This window comes from Dendroctonus ponderosae, unplaced genomic scaffold (assembly GCF_020466585.1).
Source record: "Dendroctonus ponderosae isolate FM_Combo_2020 unplaced genomic scaffold, Dpon_F_20191213v2 Dpon_F_20191213_7, whole genome shotgun sequence".
Taxonomy (NCBI): Eukaryota; Metazoa; Arthropoda; class Insecta; order Coleoptera; family Curculionidae; genus Dendroctonus; species Dendroctonus ponderosae.
The window spans coordinates 2,368,447-2,390,019 of NW_026018916.1; the positions used below are offsets into that span (position 1 = coordinate 2,368,447).

The following is a 21,573-nucleotide window of genomic DNA, read 5'->3' on the forward strand; positions in this document are numbered from 1 at the left end:
TCCATCGTGGGGCAGAATTTCTTCTTAACGTTTCGCAAACATGAGTGGCCGGCATCACCAGATGTGGTTTGCTTGGCGTAGCGCGAAAGCTCAACTTTTTCAATATTTTTTTGGTTTCGAAATTTTCTTTTTGCGAGAGGCAAAACTGTTTCTTCGTAGGTCAGTTTTTCCATCTTTGTTACATTAATTACACTTACAGAAACTTTTGATCTTTACTTACACAATGATTTTTAACAACTCCTGTCCTTACTTGCCTTCGCAGAGAAATTCGCAACTAAATTATTCCCGGCCGAGTTCGCATATAGGCCCGTTGACACAAACCGCCTATGCCTGCCCGTGGAAATTAAGGCCTACTACACCCCAAATCGCCGGTTATATGCCAATAAATGGTTTTTAAAATGTGATGCAATCGTGGTAAAAATGAGTTTAGGTATTTAATAGGTATTATCAAAAGGCCCCAATTGTTGAATAGTTCGTCGCATAAAGATGAAAGTTTAAATACTGCCAAGGAACTTGATAGTGTCTGCTCTGATAGCGGGTTTGGCACTGGATTTCTCTTTTTATATGCAAAAAATGGTCAACTTGTCGACAAGTTTGCGCCCCGAAAGGGTTGGGGATTTTCAGATTTTTTTAAATCGAGACCCAAACCCAACATCGGTTTCGCGCTTAGTTAAAGCTCTTTGGTGCCTCAAAAGCTTTTCTAGAAAACTGCGGTATTTACGTGATTTTTATGCGGCTTGAGGACGAAAAAACCGAAGGCAAAGCTTTCTAAAGCGATGAAAGCTTTGCGAATTTCCTCTATAAGCAGGGCGCACAAAAAAATGGTTTGACTAAGCACTTACCTTTTTCTCACAAACTGTTTGTTGAACAACAGATTTGAATTTGGAATAAAAGACGTGAGGAAATGCTGTCTTTTTTAAAGACAAACATTTTTGGGGCAAAATACCCAACAAACAGTTTGTGAACAAATGAATCCGCCTCAACAATATAGAACTTATCAAAACACTTACCTTTTCTGTAGCTGAATTCTGGGGCTCATTCTTGATAAACTCGATATGAATCATCTTGGCACTCTTGTTTATTTTTTAATTATTTTGCCAGAAGGTTGGAGAACCAAAACGGTTTTTTCTATTGCAGAATGGAGAGCCTGCAGGATCCGAATACCGAGCCGAGTCTACGAAAAACAAGGCGCGATCTTGAACTTCAGTGAATATCGAAGAGATTCTTTATGCGAGAAGAAGAAAGGTGTCTGCTACACGATCAAGAGATCTTGGGGGAAATTGGAGGTATGTAGGTGAGTGGAAGCAAGTGCCGTTGCCTTCGATATCGGAAGCGAGAGTCGGTGAAACGCTAAAGTATCTGGGTTTCGGCTAATCCTGCCTTTTAGGCCGGATTTATTTGATTTTCTCTTAAAGCGTGCCTCTGTTGCTGTAGGGATTTATCCATTGGCCAAAGAACTTTGGCAGCAAAAGGGGTAACTTGAGAAAAAACGTTAGAATCTTCAAAAAAAGTTGAAATTGCCCGGGGTGAGTTTGCATAAACAACCTCATTGGTTTAATCGAGGCACGCTCTTCAACTACGAACTCACGGGTCTAACAGAACGCGCTATCAATCAAGCCAAAGAGAAATTTTGACTTTGCTTACTGAGAAATAGAGTTTCTTAAATGCACAATGACCGAACAAGTACCGATAAAACGAAATGGAGTGGGTCAGTGCACTTTGTGAAATCGCCACTAAAATGCACTTTTTGGCAAAAATCGGGAATTTGCGGCCAATTAAACCGCTGATCTAAAGCCAAACAACCACATGAATTGGTGAGCTATTTGGAGCATTGCGGGCGCCCAAATAGTGCATGCATATCATCAGTTTCGTAATTTCTTACATCATCAGGAGCATTATTAAATATTCGCAAAAAGTCACAAACCAACTGGCCGTGCATGCTCCTAATTATGGAAATTGGGGACATTTTTTTGTTACCTTGGCGCGCTTGAAAAGCGATACAGTAAAGGCGATTTCGTTATTGTTCTAGCCACAATTGCCTACTTTGTTTATTTTTTATGGGCATGGATGTTTCCTATTTGCGCAATTGTTTGCCCGTTAGAATCGCGGCCGAGCGCCAAAATCGGCCAGGTCAGTTTCAACAGTAAACTTTTGCCAAAAACAGTTTCACGCGGGTGAAAAATGTTCAGGGTTAGCAAAACATGCGAATTTTTACGCCCAGCTTACGTTAAATACCATTAAGAAGTATTTAAGTTGGCCATTTTTTAAAAGCGACGGTTTATAGCGCCGTTAAACCGCCTTCCAGGACATGTTTGCTCGATTCCTCTGTCTATTGGTTTAAGAATTTCATGCTCAGCTTCGCAGAAATGCAGACACTGAACAAGGCGAAGGAAACCTAAAAAAGTCGTATCTCGAGCAAGATCATTAGCGGCGATCCAGTTCGTAAGGACGAACTTATTGCAAAAAAACACGTGAAAAAATGGTACCAACACGATCATGTGCATCTCCGCACGTACGCCCAAAGCGAGGAGAACAATCACCAATTGGAAAGAATCCCTGAACGGCCTGCCAGCCACTTAAGGTACCATAGAACACAACCGGATCTGCAAACTTTCATAATAGTGCCACATAGAAAGTAAAACCTTGACACTGCCAGTTTCAACTGAAAATGAAACAAAAACAACTTTCTTACGGTTCGTGGCCAACAAGTACCGTTCGCTAAACCGTGCCGAGTCAAAAGGTTGCATGGTCCATTAATAGACGCGCGTCTCTTCAATGCAACATTGGAGAGTTTCATTAGTTTATCACATTTTACGATTTTAAGAGTCCATAAACGGGACATGCTTTCCAAACAGCTGGTTCTCTGAAAATCGTTTAATTTATTACATACTGATACATTATTTTTGCCCAAACAAAGCGGCAAAAGGCATCGATATATTGTAAAATGAGGTACTAATATGTACATGAACAACTGGAACAAAACGCGCACTCTAAAGTAGAAAAACAACCCATACAAAAGTCCCAACTGTTTCCAAATTAACAACTTTCTCGCCTAATGCTTAAAACAAAAAAATGATCGACTTTCAATCTGTGCGTATCATGCAAAAATTGGTGAAATTGAACTGCTTATCAGACAACTTAACTTATAGAACAAGCTTAACAAACTATCGTTAAAATGTGAAGGATAAAAATGTCGAACCACTTGCATCCTTATTCTTTCATATGCAAAACTACAACAAATGACGTTACTATAAAATCAAAATGCCCTCCTACAATAGTTAAATAACAAAACAAAATTCGGCTCATAAAACAGCGTTGACGAAAGTTTGCGGATAAGAGCGTTTATGACCCTAAACAGTTCAACTCCAAAAATCTGCAGTTTTTTCCAGGTCCTTTCACTGAGTCAACTTCTCACAATAAAAGTAAACGTGTTATTCTAAATATCAGCCGCTCATATGAGGTTTTAATATCTCTCGCGGCCACCCCGATGTCTTTCGCCTCTATGCTTTCCACCCCGTTCTCGGCTGCGATCTCTGCTGTAGTGTTTATTCCTATTGGGACTTCGACTTCTGTTGTGGGTGCGATCTCTTCTATCGTGATCGTCACGAAATCTGAAACAAATAAGCGACGCTTGTAATGTGCACTTTTTGGGTTGAGCTTGGTTGCATCTTCAAGGGATGTTTACCTTTTCAACCTACCTGTCCCTATCTCGTCTCGTGTCTTCTCTTCTTTCGCGGTCGTCACGCAAGAAATCACGCCTGGTGTCTTCTCGTATTGGAGGCCGTTCGGTCGCTCTGTCCGGTCTTCGATCCTCTCTGGCTCTTTCCTGGGCTGCCTGAACGGCTTGAGGTGGGAATTTTTCCTGAAATTCAATACATCCCCGTTTAGTCTATGAGGGGAGTAAACAAAATCAAGTCACTCACCTCTAAAAACTTCTGAATTCTATGTTGAATTGGCACAGGTATTCGGGGAAACAGCGTCGAAAACCATTCCAGCTTGACCAGCCACTGTCTGAGAATCTGCCCCATGGTCATATTTTGGCCTCCGCCAGCTTTCACATCCAATTCCTGTAACTCGTTAATCACATTAAACATCATTGGAAACCAATTCAACTAGCAGCAGCTCTTTTTTAAAGCCAAGTCCAGCAATTTTTTTATTTTTTATTCGATAGACCGAAGTGAGTCCGTTTCGATCTCATTTCGGGCCACTTTGCGTTTACCTAGAAGAAAAATTAAAAGATAGGCACCACTCTACCTTATGTACGCACCTCTTCATCCTCCAAATACTCCTCATACCAGTCAAGTAATGCACTCGGAGGAAAAACGTAGCGAATATACATAAAACCAAGTGCTCTGAAAAATAATACACTCAATGAAGATTAAAAGTTCACATTCCACTAAGGAAGAAACGTGTAATGGGAATGAAGATCTTACCTTATGTAAGGAGAATCACAGTGCGTTATTAGACCATTTAGTTGTTTTCTAGTTAACTTAAGAGTAAATAACTTATACAGTAGACAATAGGCTGTTGAAACTATCCCTCCAGCTCCCACTCCTCTGACGCCTCCACACATCCCAGTTTGACCTGAAAAGTACGGCAATTAGCCACAGACAGGAGCAAAGGCTAAATAAACTACTTACCAGATGTTCTCCGAGACCCCTTTTCCCAAGGCTCCAAATGGCTTACTTTGTAATAGATTTCATCCACCACCTCGTGGTAGGTTTTAAGCTCGTATAGATTAACTGACGCAATAGAAAGGGGCTGTTTTAGAACAGCGTTAGGGCAAAATTGGGGGTACATCTTACCTTTGAAGTAGTGGGAACTTTGGATGTTTGTCAAAATCAACGCATTGAGGTTCATTGTTCTTTCGTTTCCATACAGAGGTAGAACGTTGCTTTGCTTCTTTGCCGCCGTCCCATCTATAGAAAAACAAGTAAAATGCTGGATTAGAAGCCCAGTTTCAGGAGAAAACAGTTTGTTTACCTTCATCTCCACTGTTGCTGCCTCGCTGGTCCATTTTGTTTAGAGAAGTGCCAAAAAAACTATAAATGTGATGAAAAGTTAAACCATAAGAGCCTGGTCAGCTCTAACAGTTCAGAATTAGCTAAAAATCAATTTGTTTAAGGATACAGCAACAAAAAGAAACCATGCTAGAAATACAGCATTGATGAATACCGAAATTTGCACATGTCAACCGAGTCAAGTGACAAATGGCATATGTCAAGGAGTCGTGTGTAGCGGTAGCCCCGTAATTTTTCTAGTGAGGGTCTTGAAGGTTGTGGTCCCGGTGTATGGCGCGCAATTTGAAAAATTTTTGAAAAGCGCGCCATATTTATGTGAGAAACATCTTTATTATCAATTTTACGAAAAAAATATCTGCCACGCTACCGCATAAATCATAGATAAGACACGTACAAAAGGCTTGACGAGAATAAAGATAATATTATATAAATGAAACATTGAAAGTACCTAGTTGATAAATAAAAAGCCTGTTTGGAGTTAATAAATTCGATTATTTTGCATTTTTCTGGTTTCATTCCGACCGAAATACGAGGGAGGTGATTTTCAAAAACTTAATAAAATCACCTTTTTAACGGCCATTTAAACACATGAAAATAGTTAGGCTACCGCTAGACGCGAATCGCGAATCCCAGGCATCAGAGGGCGCTTGGTACATTTTTGCGTTATGTTTTTTCCGAGGGACAGAAGGGTGCTCAGTGTGTAGAATCGTGATTTTTTCCGAATTTTGCCGCTTTCACACACAAGAACCAGACGAACCGAACACCCAATGAATATACCTGAAAATGGCTGACGAACAGGTGAGTGTGATCGTCCGGAAAGGCCATTTCGAAGCGCCCAAACCGCTTCAACACTCCACAATTCCACAGAGCTTTTTTCACCTTTCCATCTCTAATGTGCTGCAGCTGACGTTTATTGGCCCTTTGTGCTTTGAATTTAGTCTGGGAAGCGGGCAAGTTTCGGCAAACACAAGCCCAAACACGCCAATTCGGTATTTTCGTCCAATAAATGGTTATGTTTATGAAAATAAAAGTCATTCAATGGGTCAATCGGCAGAAGCGTTCAACATTGGACACTTCGCTCGTGTAAGTGTAGGTTTGGGTGGTTGCGAAGGGGCCCTTTGGACCGGCAGCCGTGCAGAGAATGAGCTTCTATGTGCGATGCACATGAACATGTTTTGAGCAGGAAACAGGTTCAAGCTTGCTGTGGTTCTTTGAAACAGTAGCCTTCTTGCCCCCCCGTAGTGGTTTTCCAATATCCACACTTTTTTAATCAATCGCCTTATTGGAAGGCGAGTTAGCATCTTTCACACTTTGGTCAAACCCCTTTTCTGTTGTGTTCAACTGCCTCTGAGAAGTCTTGCAAACAACATTTCCTGCTGTTTTTGTCACAAGTCTTGGATACAAAAACTAATATGTATAATAACGTGCTTATGCTCTTGTAGGGTGTACCCAATAAATAAATTTCTACTGACAAACTCTGGTCTTCTTACTTATTATAGGCCTGCGCCTGTTCTTCTACACACCACTCACGTCTCAGTGGAGCTTTGCCAGCCTTCTTTCCACCTCGTCGGCGGCATGCGCCCTCAGTCTCTTGGCTGCCGGCTCTTTTAATCAGTCTTTTTTATTACTTCTCTTAGAAACTCGTATTGTAACACTGTCTGATTCCTGTCATCCTATATGCAAATTTCCACTAACACCTACCTTAATTAATCAACTAAACTTCTAATGCTTAACGATTCTGTGGTTTTCTTAGGAAATCAGGCGGCTCGAGCTACTCTGCAAGCAATTGTATGAATCCCAGGACAGCGGCATCCGATCCGAAGCGGAAAAATCGTTAGTGGTGTTTCAGGACAGCTCAAATGCCCTCACAAAATGCCAAGCTTTGCTGGACAGGGGCGACTCTGCCTATGCCCAACTATTGGCAGCCACCACTCTGACCAAACTAGTCTCCAGAAGTTCCCATGGTAAGAACTTCGCTCATATGAAGCAACTCGTTAGATAATTGTACAATCTCTTCTAGGTCTGAGCGTTCAACAAAGAGTCGATATACGGAATTACATTCTGAATTATCTGGCCACCAGGCCCAAGTTGCCCACTTTTGTTGTACAGGCTCTAGTGACGCTTTTCGCTCGAATCACCAAACTGGGCTGGTTCGATGCCCACAAGGAAGAACTCTTGTTTAGAAATGTGGTGGCCGATATCAGCAAATTTCTACAGGTGTGTGTGTTCGATTCAAAGCCAAAACTGCTTGGTGAATTGGGATTTTTGCTTTGCAGGGCTCAGTTGAACATTGCATGATCGGCGTGCAGCTCCTTTCGCAACTCACCAGCGAAATGAATCAGATAACCGACATTGAAGCGAATAGGTCGTTAACGAAGCATAGGAAAATAGCCTCCTCCTTTAGAGATACGCAGCTATTCGAAATATTTAGGCTATCGTGTAGCTTGCTTAGTACGGCTAGAGAAAGCTGCAAGAATCTAAACTTCAACGATGAACATCAACATGGGCTAATGACTCATCTACTGCGGCTATCGCAGAACTGTTTAACCTTCGATTTCATAGGTATGTATTGAACTCTGTGTCTCAATCCAGCCTGTATTTCCGAATTGATCGCAGGAACTTCTACTGATGAGTCCTCTGATGACTTGTGTACAGTCCAGATACCGACTAGTTGGCGACCGGCATTTCTGGATTTTACAACGTTAAAGTTATTCTTCGATTTGTACGATTCGCTTCCCAACACGCTTTCGAATCTAGCTTTAACGTGTTTGGTGCAAATCGCCTCCGTGCGACGATCATTGTTCAGCAATACGGAAAGAGCAAAGTTCTTAACTCATCTGGTCAATGGCGTCACACATATCCTGAGGAATCCACAAAGCTTAAGCGACCCGGCCAATTATCACGAATTCTGCAGACTGTTGGCAAGACTGAAGACGAATTATCAGTTAGGCGAACTGGTCATGGTCGATGGCTATCCGGAGACTATTCAGTTGATCACTAAATTCACAGTAAGTAGATTAAGTAGCCTGGTTAAGGACTTTGTCAGATGAACAATTTCCCCTATTCTTCGTGCAGATTCAAAGCCTCCAGATGTGGCAGTTCGCGCCTAACAGTATTCACTATCTGCTGTCTTTATGGCAAAAAATGGTAGCTTCAGTGCCGTACGTGAAGGCGACCGAACCGCATCTACTGGAGCAATACGCGCCTGGAGTCACTAGTGCATATGTAAGCGCAAGACTCGAATCCGCCGCTGTGGTAGTCAGAGAAGGCTTAGAAGATCCCTTAGACGATCTCGGAATGCTGCATCAGCAACTGGAACAACTATCTGTGATCGGTCGTTGCGAGTATGTTCAAACCTGTACTGTTCTGGTGCAACTGTTTGATCGAACGGCCGCTGCTTACCAGGACCTACTGGCTTCTTCCGCTCAACCCGTTGAGATTGCTGTGAAAGAAGGTGCTCTGCTCTGAACCCTCAATCGCGCTCGTCCTTACTTCGGTTTATCTGTTGCAGCACAACTCACCTGGTTAGTTTATATTATTGGAGCTTCGATCGGAGGTCGTGTATCGTTCAATTGCAACGAGGAGCACGACACAATGGATGGAGAACTTGTCTGTCGAGTTCTTCAGTTGATGAATTTGACCGATAATCGGTTGGCTCAAGGTACTGATTATCACTAACACATCATAGGCTTCTGCATGTTCCCCGGTTTTCAGGTGGCTGTGAAAAGTTGGAACTTGCGATGTTAACCTGCTTCGAATACTTTAGGAAAACCTATGTGGGCGATCAAGTTCAACGGAATTCCAAAGTGTACAGGCGGTTATCGGAAGTTCTGGGGTTGAGTGAAGAACCGATGGTGCTTAGCGTATTTATGAGGAAAATGTGAGTGCCCATCTGTTTCTTTTTAATATTCCCTTAAATCGCCTATTCTTGCAGCATAACAAATTTGAAGTATTGGGGACGAAATGAGACGTTAATCGGGAAAACTCTGCATCTTTTAAGCGAACTGTCGGTCGGGTACAGTTGCGTCAGGAAGCTAGTAAAATTAGACGAGGCAAGTCGTGTGCGCAATCAATGTTCATTCCTTCATACTAAGCCTCGAGGATCTTAAATTTCCAGGTCGAATTTATGCTCAACAACCACACAAGCGAGCATTTTCCATTCTTGAGCAACACAGCCCAAGTCAAGGAAATGAAATGCCGTTCGCTGTTTTATACGGCGTTGGGCAGGCTGCTCACGGTGAACTTAGGAGAGGATGAGGAGCGGTTCCATAATTTTTTGTTGCCCTTAACAAGTAAGTACCGGAGATATGTTGAGGTCGAGGGGGTTGTTAAAATATTAGGAACCTTTAAGTTGTCATGCTAGAGAATCTGATCTATGGGGCAAATACATCGGTAATTTGTTTCAGCTTCGTTCGAAAGTTTAGGGCTGCTACTAACCGCATCCGATACGTCCATATTTGTGACCGAAGACGTTAAAAAGGTCCTAATTGGCTTGGCCCGAGACCTGCGAGGATTAACATACTCGTTTATCTCCAAGCTATCATACATGATGCTCTTTGAATGGATGTATCCTTTTTCATGCTTGAAACGCATTTGTTTCTGCTCTCAGGAGTTTTCCTTAACAGGTGCCCAGATATCCAAACTATACTCCAATTTTCCTTAGAGCGATCGAGCTGTGGTACCATGATCCTGAGGTCACAACGCCCGTGCTCAAGTTCTTTACCGAATTAGTTCATAACAGATCGCAACGGCTACAGTTTGATGTTTCATCACCGAACGGCATATTGCTCTTCAGGGAAGCTAGCAAAATTATCTGTAGTTATGGTAAGTGGTAAGCAATGTCCCATATTGGCGACTAACAGCTTTGTTTTAGGAACTCGTATCTTAAACGTAGAGGTAACCAAAGAACAAACGTACTCCATGAAGCTGAAAGGGATTTCAATATGTTTCTCCATGCTAAAATCGGCGCTTTGTGGCAGCTACGTGAATTTCGGCGTGTTTCGATTGTACGGCGATGAAGCGCTAGACAACGTCTTGAATGTGTTCGTTAAAATGCTGTTGTCCATTTCCCATAGCGATCTGCTAGTGAGTGAAATACATTACTCATTCAGACTCATCAGTCTAAATCATCTTTATTTTCAGGATTATCCAAAATTGTCCCAGACGTACTATTCCCTGCTCGAGTGTCTGGCTCAGGACCACATGCCGTTCTTAGCGACAATGGAACCACATGTTTTCCTGTACATCCTCACATCGATCTCTGAAGGAATGCAAGCCTTAGGTGGGCGTTATAATCACTTTACAGGTCCGTGCACGAGTCTGAGCCAAGCGCAGGTTCTGAGTGCAGAACAAGCAGCGAAGACTGTTTTTACATCTATATTAATCGTAACATTGTACTGGTTTCTGCACTTTCTTAGCCTAGATGTAAATGTTTCAGATACCACGGTCTGTACAGGATGTTGCACCACTCTGGACCATATCGTTTCCTATATATTCAAGCATCTGACTCAGAAAAGTAAGCAGAAAACCATGACTGGCACATACATGTGATAACACTAATGGGTTTGCTTTTTAGCTTTCCCTTTGAAAAATCAAGGCAACCCGGCCACAGCAGAAATGTTTCTGAAAGTGCTAGAGATGCACCCGGAGATTCTGCACCAAATCTTGAACTTTATCTTAAATGCCGTGATGTACGAAGATTGCCGAAATCAGTGGTCAATGTCCAGACCGCTACTTGGAATTATCCTGCTGCACGAGGACTATTTTGCGCAAATGCGAGAAAATATCATCAGGTTAGTCTTGAGGAACAGGGAAATCTTGGGGACAATATCCAAACTATGCGCTTATTTTGCAGGAGTCAGCATCCAGATAAACAAGCGATCATGGCCAAATGGTTTGATACTTTAATGGATGGAGTAGAAAGAAATTTGCTAGTTACTAATAGAGATAGGTGAGTCGTATTGTTCACCAAAGCGAAATTCAAATCTGCTTCAACCAGCTTCTTCCATTTCAGATTTACACATAATTTATCAATATGCAGACGAGATATGTACGATTCCCTGAAAGTTTGCAATCCGAACAATTCGGTGACTGATATGATGACTTCATAGCTATTGCATATCGGTCTAAGTGCGATTTGTATAAAGTAAACGAATAAAAGTGGGAAGTGCACGGCGGACCGTTAATAGTTAGTTTATTTATAGTTTCACCGTTACGTTTCTGCATTTAATTTTATTATGATGTAGTCAACTGATTGTCTGTATTGGTATTTAAAATGTAAACTCATTTTTGGACAACCAGCTTATTAAATTCATTAGGTTGTAAAGAATATTCCTAATTTAGACGACTGTTTCAATAAAATCATGAAAACAAAAACCAGTTTTTATGGTTGTCTCAGAATGGGCACTTAAAATTAAATAATGGTGAGTGTTAGGAATCATCGTGTGGGTTTTCATTTCCTGTATACAAAGTATGTTAAAGGATGCAGGATGATCAATGGATTTTACTTGGTTATACTTTGTACATTGTTTATAGACTTTGTAATGTAAAAAACTTGTAAGATTTTTACAAATAATATATGAAGCTTCATTGCAGGAAATTATTTTTTGTCTTCAATCCACTTTGCAACTAACTTCAAGGCAAACGTTTCATTTTTTAATTTGAATAAAAAAACCGAGTAAATTAGCTACCATATAGCTAGATTTATTCGATTTTTTTTAATTCGAAGCGTTGGAAAAAGTTTATTGGCTTATTTACTGATTTTGTGAGCATATCGAGAACTTTCGTTAGGAATCACAAATCGACTTTGATGACAAATAACGAAACAGTAATACCCATAGGATGACTAATGTTTTAATGGAACAGGGTAGCCGAAATAAAAAAACTGTTCTTATCAATAGCATTGATAATTATGTTATTTTTATTATTTTGCGTTATGTACAAACCTAATTCCAAAAAAAATTAACTAGGTACTTGGTTTAACCACATTCAATCGGAATTACTACACTAGTCAGTAAAACCCTGTTTAGAGTATTTTATATGCATATTGGACGGAATGGAGGATGCGCCATAAAAAGTCAAGATTACACAAACACTCGCTTGGTATGGCGTCTGCTTCGTTTTTGAGTACCCGCTCAAAAATGATTTTTTATCGAAAACAGTCCAGCAATTTAAGGGTTTATCGCTAGATCCACCAAGCGGCGCATCAGGATAAATTAAGCCAAACGACTTTGCGCATTTCCAATCAATCCTTACCTTCATGTTCTCCGCTGTCTTCCTTGAGACTCCTGCGTGGTTCGATAAAACCAGACACAATTTCTTCAGTTTCCCGAAATTGCATCATATAAACAACTGCAGGCACCGTTTACGTATCAATCCAAATACGTAACAGTTACTGCTGATTAAGGTTGCTTGATGCTTGGCTTTATGCCGATCTGAAAAGACAAATTAACGCATCAGAACTGATTTTTTCAAATCTCGTTCAGTGATTTTGTTATAGATGTCCACAACTTTGCTATCACGAATTACCTTTCAAAAACATTAAGCAATCGAAAGTGGTTGAGAAGGGTCGGGCAACTATTCATAAAATGCTGTTTGCGTTCCAGTTTGCAATTATATTCTAGGAGTCGAGTGGAAAATAGATTTTCCTCTATTTGTATCCAGGGCCGGTTAACGTCCTCAATCTGATAAGGAGTCACAACAACGTGCACATTTATATCTAAGGAACAGAAACTTCCTCATCATGCAGCACAACATAGAAGCCGATTTGCTTACCAGCTAGACTCAAGGTCTTTAACACGTTTTCGTCAACCACCCAGGTATTTTTGCCCCCAGAATGGCCCCCATCTAACCAGAACATGTCGCGAATCCTGCCAGTTACAGCATCGACTTCCTCGTCGAATTCGTTACTTTTGAAATGGTGCAATTCGTAGAGAAACTGGTTCAATACCACGCAGCCTTTGCTGAATCCAATAATAATCAAATCGAGCTGTAATAAGTTTAGCTTTTGCTGGCTATTCCATTCCTAAAAATTCCATGCATATTAGTCCATAGTTGCGATTAGTTAGACCATGCGGCACTTACTTCGCTCGAGCTGCCTTCATTGGACTGCCCAACTAATCTTTCTTCGACACCTTTTAACAAACGATTCAAGTGTCTGAAGGAGTCATAATTGGGAGTATATGTGGGCACCCCGTCTTCGCTGCTGGTGACAAAGTTTCCAAAACAACTGATCATTTTACAGTGCAACCTATAGAGAAAGTCCTTATTTTTTTTTAATGACGGGATATTGAATAAACGGAACTTACTTGCATGGCCTGATGACTAGAATGTGGCATTCAGAAAACTTATTCTGCAAATCTGAGGCGCAGGATTCCAAGTTCCATTTTTTGTAAATTTCGACGTCGTGGTTCGCTTCCATGTTTTCGATATAATCCTGAAAACGAATAAAAAATCAATGAAATTCTGATGTAAAGTAAAAGCAAAGAAAGCACTCGCTTGAACATCCCCAGGGAAGAAAATCACCACTTTGGTTGAGGACGAATCGACCAGCGGTTTGCAGTAGACTACATCGTTTGTCCTCTCTTTAAAACCGGCAACTTGCTCCAGTCGCAAAGGAACCATTTCAGCTGCAAAAGAAAACCAAAATTGCGGCTAGTTTCATTAGAGATTCAATTGATACTTGAATAAGAGCATAACGATGTTTCAATTTATCATATTTCCCGGTCGAATCGTGCATTCGGTGCCGTCTAAACGCATCTAAAAATACATTTAATATTTCGGTCCAGATCGCAGTAAGTTCAAAGGAATAGAGGAAATTCGGGAAAACCTTTCAATGTTTCGCAATGTTCTTTCAGTTCTAGATGAGCTCCCAGCGCGCTTGAACGTGGCCAGTTTTCTAAAAATAAAGAGGCAAACGATCTGCTTTCTTTCTGGTTAGTTGGACGCTGAATGGAGCGTTTCATCAAAACTGATTTCTGGCTGTAAGTGAGGAGACTGGAAGATGTCCTAGAATCCAGGAACATATGGAGGAACGACGCGAAAAGGCAATCAGGAGCATGTCTCGTTCGAGGACGCCAATGAGACATTCGTACAATGTCCCGAAAAAACAGCATCGAAGGCATCGCGAAAAACTCAAAGACTGTTGCCGGAAAATGGTGGCTTTTATGTGCACTCAAGTAGGGGTGGGCGCACTCATAATCGGCTATACTGTGATCGGCGCCGTAGGTTTTATGCATATTGAAAAAAGGTAAATTCCATTCCAGTTCCAGATAATCAATCTTCTAAGTTTACACATGGCTATGGACAAATCTTTTTGCTATTTCACTTTTCATTGCTATTCCACCTAAAAATCACAAAATAGTAGCAAAAAAAATACCCTTTTCTGTAAAACTATCAGTGTATAAGAATGAAATCAGAAATAAAATCAGCAGTTCTCAGTGCCCGTAACTCAGAGGTGACCGAAGTGTCCATGCTCAGAAACAAGACTTTGAAAATGATCTTCGCTGCAGTGATGAAAAACAACATCTTCGATCGCAGGCAGTTTCACGCTGATGTCGACCAGGTGCTGAAAAACCATCAGCTCGAAGTCACCAAGGTGTTTAAGCATGGTGAGAGGCCCAGAATGTTATGCAACTATCAGTTTGATCAACATGAGTTTTGCCAGGATATGACGAACGTTCGATGGAAGAGGTTTGGAGTTTTCCTGCAGCTCTAATGTTTTGCCTGAGCATCATCACCATGGTGGGATACGGAAACATGGTGCCGAAGACCAAAGAGGGCAAAATATTGACTATGGTGTATGCTCTATTCGGAATTCCTCTTTACATCCTCTACTTTATGGTATGAGAAAGTGACTCGATTTGCTTTAAAACTTGGCCAATCGCAATTTCAACTAAATATTTATATGAAATTAATACACAAACATCGAGAATAGACTGAGTAATCCCAAATGCCCCAATCTATACAAAATAGATCAATCGACAATTGCTTTTTTCACTTTTTAAGATCATTAATTGAGAAACGCATTTCAGAACATGGGAAAAATCCTAGCAGGTAGTTTCAAGTGGATTTACAGAAGAATCTATGAATGCTCCACTGAGAAAGACGAGGGCAGCACAAGAAAAAAGATCATCGTCCCAAGCACTGCCTGTCTTTGGGTTATTTTCGCCTACATTTTGACTGGCAAGAACGAATAATCACCGCCCGTAAATTTCTGATTTTACTGGACGATTTCCGCAGGTGCCATCATGCTGAGCGAATGGGAGAAATGGGACTTTTTGGACTCGACATATTTTTGCGTCACCTCATTGGGCAAAGTGGGCTTTGGCGATCTGGTGCCTGGAGCGGACGTAAATGCCTCCAACCATGGAAGCCAAACGAAGCTGGTGATTAATTTCGTCTACATTCTACTGGGTATTTTAATCAGGTCATTGAAGAAGGAAAACTCGAATTTATTTGTTGTTTCAGGACTGGGTCTGGTTGCAATGTGTTACAACCTGATGCGGGAGGAAATCAAAGTGAAACTGAAGGAAATGAATGAGGACTTCAACCAGTGTTTGGAGGACACCAAAGTGCGATTTTTGAACTGCTGCCAAAGATGCAGACGAAAAAAGTACCAGGAATACTGAACTTGTTAACCCTGAAAATCGTCTAGTTACTGTATTTTGATTGTTAACAAAAAATTTTTTTAAATAATCTGGTTTGATTCTTCGCTGTTTTCCACCTAAAAGCAACCATGAACTCGATTTGCATGACTTGATGTTTATTTTAAATTTCCTTTCAGCTTAACGAAAACACGTCTTCCAAATAAACGAGTTTATAGCGATATGTAAACAATTCAATCACGTTCATTGTAAACAATTAGGCAAAAAAGCGATTAGTTTTCTCTTGTTTAAACGAAAGAATTTGACGAATTTGTTGTTTTCGACGAATAATCAACTAGAATACCTTTAGTTTACACAATACTGACCCTATATACAGGGTGTCCTGTAAGCACATGATCAAAAGGGTGCGGAGATATTCTTTGGATCAAAAGACGGTCTGACCTAAGTTCTTTTCAGTCCAAAAAATCAAAATTTCTGGAAACACCGGGAGAATGGTAGGTACGATGGATTTTAATGAAATTCGCTATGAATTCGTTCATATGTAAGACTCATGTTTTGAAGAAGCAACCGAGTTGTGCAAGTACCTTTCGTAAGCATCTATTCACCCCTTTAAATAGGTATAAAACATTATATTATGGCGTCATTTGCTACAAAAGCAATTTCAATTAATGAAAATGATCGAAAACCGCATTTCCACAAGGAACCGCGTTTAAAAAAAGTGGTTTCGAAAGCAGAACCACATAGACTAGATACGCTGCGCAAATTAGTGTCCGCGCACGCTAGAAACTTACCAAAAAAAGTTATCTGCGGCTTATAAAGAATCAATTCACAGACTATACACTATTATTAATGATTAAATGTATAAAATACGCAAAAATTGCACAAAAAAAATTAAATTTGGCGAGTAAACTTGTTTGACATCAGAGATTTGACATTCTGTTGACATCTTTATTCTGCACATTTTGGTTATGTTGAGTTTTCTGACCGAACTCCAACTTATTGGCGTTTTTACGCTGTACTTAAATAATTTCAATATAATTAGCAATAAACCCGAATGGTAAAAGTACAAGTCTTTCTCCATAATACATCATTTTGCTTAACAGGCGCATCATTGCCGAAAGAAGATTTGAGGTTAGCTCACAAGTCAATCTAGTATTTTGTCAACAAAAAAGTTAAGTTTGGTAGATGGTTTGGTAGTCTTGTGGGTAATCCGTGGGGCAATGCAGCGAGACAGGCGAAATAATGCGGGAAACCGCATGTCCAAGCTATTAGACGATGAAGAAGAGTGCCAGGATGAATTCTACAAGCAAAACTATGGAGGTTTTGAGGATTCCGAATCCGACAATGAATATCAGTAAGCCCCTGTTGATTATGCCCCATTCGTAATAGCAATGCTTTTGAATCCTGCAGGGCGGAAGAGGAAGGCGAAGATTTGGTAGACTCCGACTTTAGTATTGACGAGAATGACGAACCAGTGTCCGACAACGATGGCGAAGAAAACCAAAAGAAAACTCGTCGACTGGTCACTAAAGCCTACAAAGTACCTACATTGCTATACGTAGTCATATATATTAACGTTGCACCCTTTTAGGAACCTGTGACGGCCCCAAAGGAAGCCGCTAAGTCTAAGCCCCAGGTTCCCAGAGTAAAAACTTGCCAATCTTCAAGCATGTTAAATTTATCAGGTAAGACCTACTATTGAAATAGGAAACGTTGCAAGTGATACGAGAGTACACTTCAAATTCTAGAAAGAAAATCCAAAAGGAAATCGACTGCAGCTAAAACCGCAGAAACCGCCTACAGAGTAAAAGTGCGAGATCAGGAGCTGAAGATGAAACCGAAACGCCCCAGAGAAGAGGAGTGGATTCCAACTCAAGAAGAGTTGCTAGAAGAAGCCAAAACCACTGAATTGGAGAACCTGAAATCGCTGGAAAAGTACCAGAAGCTGGAGAATGAGAAGAAAACCAGAAGGATCATTAAGAAGGCGTATAGTGGGCCGCTGATCAAATACACCTCCACTAGAATGCCCTTGATAGAAGAGCTAAAGACTGAAGCAAATAGGTAGACATTCTAGATGCTGTTTGTATCGTTTAATTTCCATGGTTGGTATAAAGGATCTTTTGGCAGGGACGAGGAAAAATGCTACGAAAGAACTTTCATCACCGTTCTGAATGATCCACACGACGTAGTCTTCAAAAAAGTGTTTAACGTCAAGCGAACTCCTGCAATTCCCAAAAAACTCAAATGCGCAGTGACAGGGTAAGTACTTTTTTACACGAGCCGTTTCAACCAAAATTTCTCCCTCTAGGTTAATAATATTAATAATAATAAAGTACCTAAGTAAAGATGAAATATTTTAAAGTTTGTCATTACTCTTAGTTTGCCCACCTTTCTCTAAGTTCAAGTGGTGAGATTCCATCCATTTCCACTTCTAATCACTTTAAGGTTCACTAATTTTTCACTTTTCCCGGAAATTTTTCGTAGAACTTTTTCTGTTTTCTGGGGACCGATAGATTTTATTGCGACAGTTTGTCAGTTTGACAACTGAACGTCAGGCCATCAAATATTGCGATACGTCAGAAAATTGGCGGGAAATTCAAAATCTAATTAAATCAATTTGGGCAAATATTCGTGTTAGGTAGTAGCAAAAAAACTTATATTTATACTTATTCTTATACTCCGAATGTAAAAGTGGTACTTCTCGCATAGGTAATATAATACACTATTTCCTAATAAATGAACAAGCAAGTGATTTTGAACGGTATTCTTGGTTCTTTCCAGTTTACCAGCTTTATACGTTGATCCCGTAACGTGGGTGCCGTACCGAAACAGCACCTGCTTAAAAATAATCCGCCAATCATACTACCAAGAGTTGGAAAAGAATGGCGATAAGAGTAATCCAATGGTAGCTGACTTTGTGAAATGGTACAGCAAGAATAAGGACAGACTTAAAAAGGAGATGATTCTACATGCCCAGAAAATTAACATTACTGCATAAGGCTGGATTTACGGATGTAAATCGAATCACATATTATGATGATGATTGTTCACACGACAGGGAAAAGGTCAAATAAGTTGCAACATGTAAACAATTAAAATATGCGCGAAATATTGTTTATTTAAACCACTCTGAAAATCGCTTAATCCGGTTTTTATGTAAAACAATAACATTAACTTGATCCAAAACATTCTTGGTTGGCGCTAGATTTAATAAGATTAAGGCACTTTTAATGTCTATCGATAATATGTATAATAATATGACACAATAAATCTTACAATATAAATATATCAATTTTGTTTAGATAAAGTAATTGGATATTCGATGTCTATCCTTCCGGGTGGGTTTGAACAACCAGTTGCAGTCATTCAAGCGATATTTGGCTTCTATTCTTGTAAACATCTTGGATGTTGAACGTGCATTAATCTCCGAACTTTTCCTAAGTTAAAACTGTCTTCGTTTCGCTTGATATGCAATGATGTTAGCAAATAATCGTCGCTCAAATATCGCTCAGTTAAATTTCATAAAATACCATTAACTATTTGTGCGTCAATTCACTGTGTTATTGGCCTTTTTAATATTCTTAACGTAACAATGCACTATAATCGCTCAAAGTTGCTATAAAAACTATAAGTACAACATTTAATATATTAATTTACATTTAGTATAACATAATAAATATTGAGTGAATAACTGAAACGCACACGTCCAAATCCTTGTTGATTGTAGGCCCACGTTTCGCATTCCCTCAATTTACATGAAAACCGACCGTTTGAAAATTGAGATTGCACTTGATCAAGAGAAATTACGTAAAACTCAAAACACCTAACGCCTATCCTTGGCTCGACTAATAATATACAGATTCTGCGAATATTGCTTGTTTATTGCACATAAACTCGCGAGTATTTAATCGTATTGCCTTCAAGTAATAGAAATAAGCCAGGACGGAAAATAATAACTGTCGAGAAAGAAAATCATACAAGCCTCAGTACAAAACTAGTTTTTTTGGCTTGTAGCTTGTTTTTGTAAACGACGTGTTTTGAAGTATTGCTTCCGTTACGCAACTCACAATAACATAATACGTACCTTTCCTATTGATTAGTTAACGCTAAAAATTGCGTGCCCAACGACGGGATTCGGAAAAATCTACAAACTTTGAAATTATTCCAAGTATTTACAAACTGCGGCCGATTGATTTCGAAAAAGTCACTTCAGTTAACGAATAGATTTTTCCTGTTGCCCATCAGTTGATACACACTCATATCTATCAATATTCGATACATTTTCAAGAAATTGGCACTCAAAAATTGTTTGTACTTTAATAAAAAGTATTAGTAGAAATTAAGATTAAGTTTTTGAACCTAAAGCTAGATTGTGTTTAGCAACGTAATATTGCACCGGCAAAATAAAAGATCAACAAACATCTAAAACAATGCAAAAATACTTAATATCATAACAACGATCAATGATAAAATGAGATTCGGGTTTGAATAATCTAGCTTTTACTTTACCAGTCGTATTGACTGCTTGACGAAGCCAGCCGTTGCATAATAGCTGAAAAAGTGAAATGAAAAACTACTTCCATTACTACTGGAATTGAACACCTCAACATAAACACTTTTAATTGAAAAGCCGCATTTAGCTCTGCATATGTTAAGATTTCAAATCGAGTATTGCTTGCTTTATCTGGACTACAACTGTTGAGAAGGTTTACAGCACGACTTGGTCCAAAACATGCTTTTAGTTAAAATTAAAAATAATTTGCCTGTAAACCGTACTCCGCATTCGTAGTCCATATATGCTTATAATACGGTGAATCAAGTTGAAAAATATGATCACAAATTAGACAAAAATAGAAAAGTTAGTGGTTCAAGAGCCATCGAACTCAGTTAGCTGATAGCTCTAGATATAAGTAAAAACAATGAAAAAAATTGTCCCTTTGCAGGAGGTTCGACAGCTCTTGGTTAGTGATGTAGTTAAGTTAACTGACATACCGCTACCCCATAAGTCTAGCAATTATCCGGCACAACATGGTTCCCCTTTGATGGGTTCCACGAAGACGGGTTAGTCGATTGGGTTGGCTTAATTGGACAACGGGTGGGGTGACGTGTGTTTGGTTAGCACCTTCTTAAAGCTGGCCCAATAATTGGTTAACAGGAAAAGAAAGAAAAACAGATTGTTAGTATCTTTGTTTTGATTAAATCAAAAAAAAAACGTGATTGTAAATTCAGTTTGGCTAACTTGCGGGCTCTCGCCCCCCAACTAGATTTAGCAATGGACAAGCAGTTTTGGGTTTTTTAATTCAAAATTGTTTATAGTACCAGTGTCTTGTCGAGAAAACAATTTGGTTTAGTGAAAGAAATGTTTCACTCGTTTAATTTTAGTGTATTCAAAATTAATTAATTTACAGGCTGTTTTCATCAGTGGTATTTTTTGAAAACGCTTAGTTTGCGATCATATGGGGCTCTAACATTTTCTCAAGCAAGATCAGGGTGTCCCGTAAGCACATGATCAAAAGGTTACTGAGAGATTCTTTGGCTTAAATAAACACGGCACGACCTAACATTTATTAAAAAAAATATTCAGCTGTAATTTTTTAAAAGTTTCTACTCGCTCATAAAGAAAAATCCATAACTTCCAAACTAGCGCGAGTAACGAGTTAAAATTTCTACTCGGCGAATGCAAAACATTCACTAATCTGCAAACCGAATTTCATTGAAATCGAAGAACGGGCTGATTTTTGGCAACCGATTATATTAGAAGTTGTATGTAAAATGCTAAAAATTTCTAGATGACGACAAAAAAAATTCATAACTTTCAAACTTGTGCGAGTAGCGAGTTCAAATTTCCACTCCGTGAATACAAAACATTCACGAATCTACACACTGAATTTGATTTAAATCGAAGAACGGGCTGATTTTTGGCAATCGACTATATTTGAAGTTGCATG

At 39.7% G+C, this 21,573-nt stretch overlaps 7 protein-coding genes across 18 annotated transcripts in view; 3 read left to right on the top strand and 4 right to left on the bottom strand.

Annotated features, from left to right (window-relative positions):
- The window catches only part of LOC109539254 (acyl-CoA Delta-9 desaturase), a 20,002-nt gene extending 18,642 nt beyond the window's left edge, over window positions 1-1,360 (bottom strand). Inside the window, exon 1 of the mRNA XM_019906891.2 lies at window positions 1,011-1,360. Coding sequence (XP_019762450.1) covers window positions 1,011-1,064 — 54 coding nt within the window. The 5' untranslated portion in view covers window positions 1,065-1,360. The remainder of the gene's footprint in view (window positions 1-1,010) is intronic.
- A 1,499-nt stretch (window positions 1,361-2,859) lies between these two features.
- Window positions 2,860-5,228, bottom strand: LOC109539255 (pre-mRNA-splicing factor 38B). Of its 2 annotated transcripts, none has more exons than XM_019906894.2 (8): window positions 4,984-5,228; window positions 4,806-4,919; window positions 4,641-4,742; window positions 4,434-4,584; window positions 4,268-4,352; window positions 3,924-4,067; window positions 3,699-3,862; window positions 2,860-3,611 (listed from the first exon to the last, which is right to left on the bottom strand). In XM_019906894.2, exons 1-8 carry the CDS (start codon window positions 5,015-5,017, stop codon window positions 3,464-3,466), a joined length of 942 nt encoding a protein of 313 aa, XP_019762453.1. In that variant the 5' UTR covers window positions 5,018-5,228; the 3' UTR covers window positions 2,860-3,463. The 2 variants fall into 2 exon arrangements, with proteins under 2 accessions (XP_019762453.1, XP_019762454.1); XM_019906895.2 differs by having other exon boundaries at window positions 3,520-3,611; window positions 3,686-3,862.
- Window positions 5,229-5,635: 407 nt separating this feature from the next.
- LOC109539253 (exportin-7) lies at window positions 5,636-11,619 on the top strand. 2 transcript variants are annotated; one of them, XM_019906889.2, is made up of 18 exons: window positions 5,636-5,819; window positions 6,775-6,985; window positions 7,042-7,238; window positions 7,298-7,583; window positions 7,638-8,029; window positions 8,097-8,475; window positions 8,533-8,682; window positions 8,736-8,901; window positions 8,956-9,073; window positions 9,139-9,313; window positions 9,428-9,587; window positions 9,655-9,845; window positions 9,895-10,106; window positions 10,164-10,326; window positions 10,459-10,536; window positions 10,597-10,813; window positions 10,876-10,971; window positions 11,035-11,619. In XM_019906889.2, exons 1-18 carry the CDS (start codon window positions 5,805-5,807, stop codon window positions 11,129-11,131), a joined length of 3,303 nt encoding a protein of 1,100 aa, XP_019762448.1. In that variant the 5' UTR covers window positions 5,636-5,804; the 3' UTR covers window positions 11,132-11,619. The 2 variants fall into 2 exon arrangements, with proteins under 2 accessions (XP_019762448.1, XP_019762449.1); XM_019906890.2 differs by having other exon boundaries at window positions 10,164-10,302.
- A 303-nt stretch (window positions 11,620-11,922) lies between these two features.
- On the bottom strand, window positions 11,923-18,410 carry LOC109539225 (mitochondrial protein C2orf69 homolog). Of its 3 annotated transcripts, none has more exons than XM_019906853.2 (7): window positions 18,014-18,410; window positions 13,518-13,648; window positions 13,328-13,455; window positions 13,104-13,269; window positions 12,795-13,044; window positions 12,549-12,738; window positions 11,923-12,454 (listed from the first exon to the last, which is right to left on the bottom strand). In XM_019906853.2, exons 1-7 carry the CDS (start codon window positions 18,042-18,044, stop codon window positions 12,445-12,447), a joined length of 906 nt encoding a protein of 301 aa, XP_019762412.1. In that variant the 5' UTR covers window positions 18,045-18,410; the 3' UTR covers window positions 11,923-12,444. The 3 variants fall into 3 exon arrangements, with proteins under 3 accessions (XP_019762412.1, XP_019762413.1, XP_048524459.1); XM_019906854.2 differs by lacking the exon at window positions 18,014-18,410 and adding an exon at window positions 16,417-16,569; XM_048668502.1 differs by lacking the exon at window positions 18,014-18,410 and adding an exon at window positions 16,210-16,298.
- On the top strand, window positions 13,805-15,710 carry LOC109539223 (TWiK family of potassium channels protein 12). Its single transcript, XM_019906850.2, has 6 exons — window positions 13,805-14,268; window positions 14,460-14,629; window positions 14,686-14,861; window positions 15,053-15,203; window positions 15,261-15,434; window positions 15,489-15,710. Exons 1-6 carry the CDS (start codon window positions 14,045-14,047, stop codon window positions 15,647-15,649), a joined length of 1,056 nt encoding a protein of 351 aa, XP_019762409.1. The 5' UTR covers window positions 13,805-14,044; the 3' UTR covers window positions 15,650-15,710.
- Window positions 16,570-18,913, top strand: LOC109539224 (vacuolar protein sorting-associated protein 72 homolog). The gene is made up of 6 exons (XM_019906852.1): window positions 16,570-16,979; window positions 17,036-17,165; window positions 17,217-17,310; window positions 17,374-17,686; window positions 17,753-17,884; window positions 18,407-18,913. The coding sequence occupies exons 1-6, from the start codon at window positions 16,846-16,848 to the stop codon at window positions 18,621-18,623; spliced, it is 1,020 nt and encodes a 339-aa protein (XP_019762411.1). The 5' UTR covers window positions 16,570-16,845; the 3' UTR covers window positions 18,624-18,913.
- LOC109539221 (protein held out wings) overlaps window positions 18,724-21,573 on the bottom strand; it is a 36,955-nt gene continuing 34,105 nt past the window's right edge. For 7 of the 8 annotated variants that reach the window (XM_019906844.2, XM_019906849.2, XM_019906848.2 and 4 more), the window contains exon 9: window positions 18,724-20,757. The gene's annotated coding sequence lies outside the window, so the exon portion shown is untranslated. Of the gene's footprint in view, window positions 20,778-21,573 lie in introns of all 8 variants that reach the window. The other variant, XM_019906842.2, reaches the window with a different exon arrangement.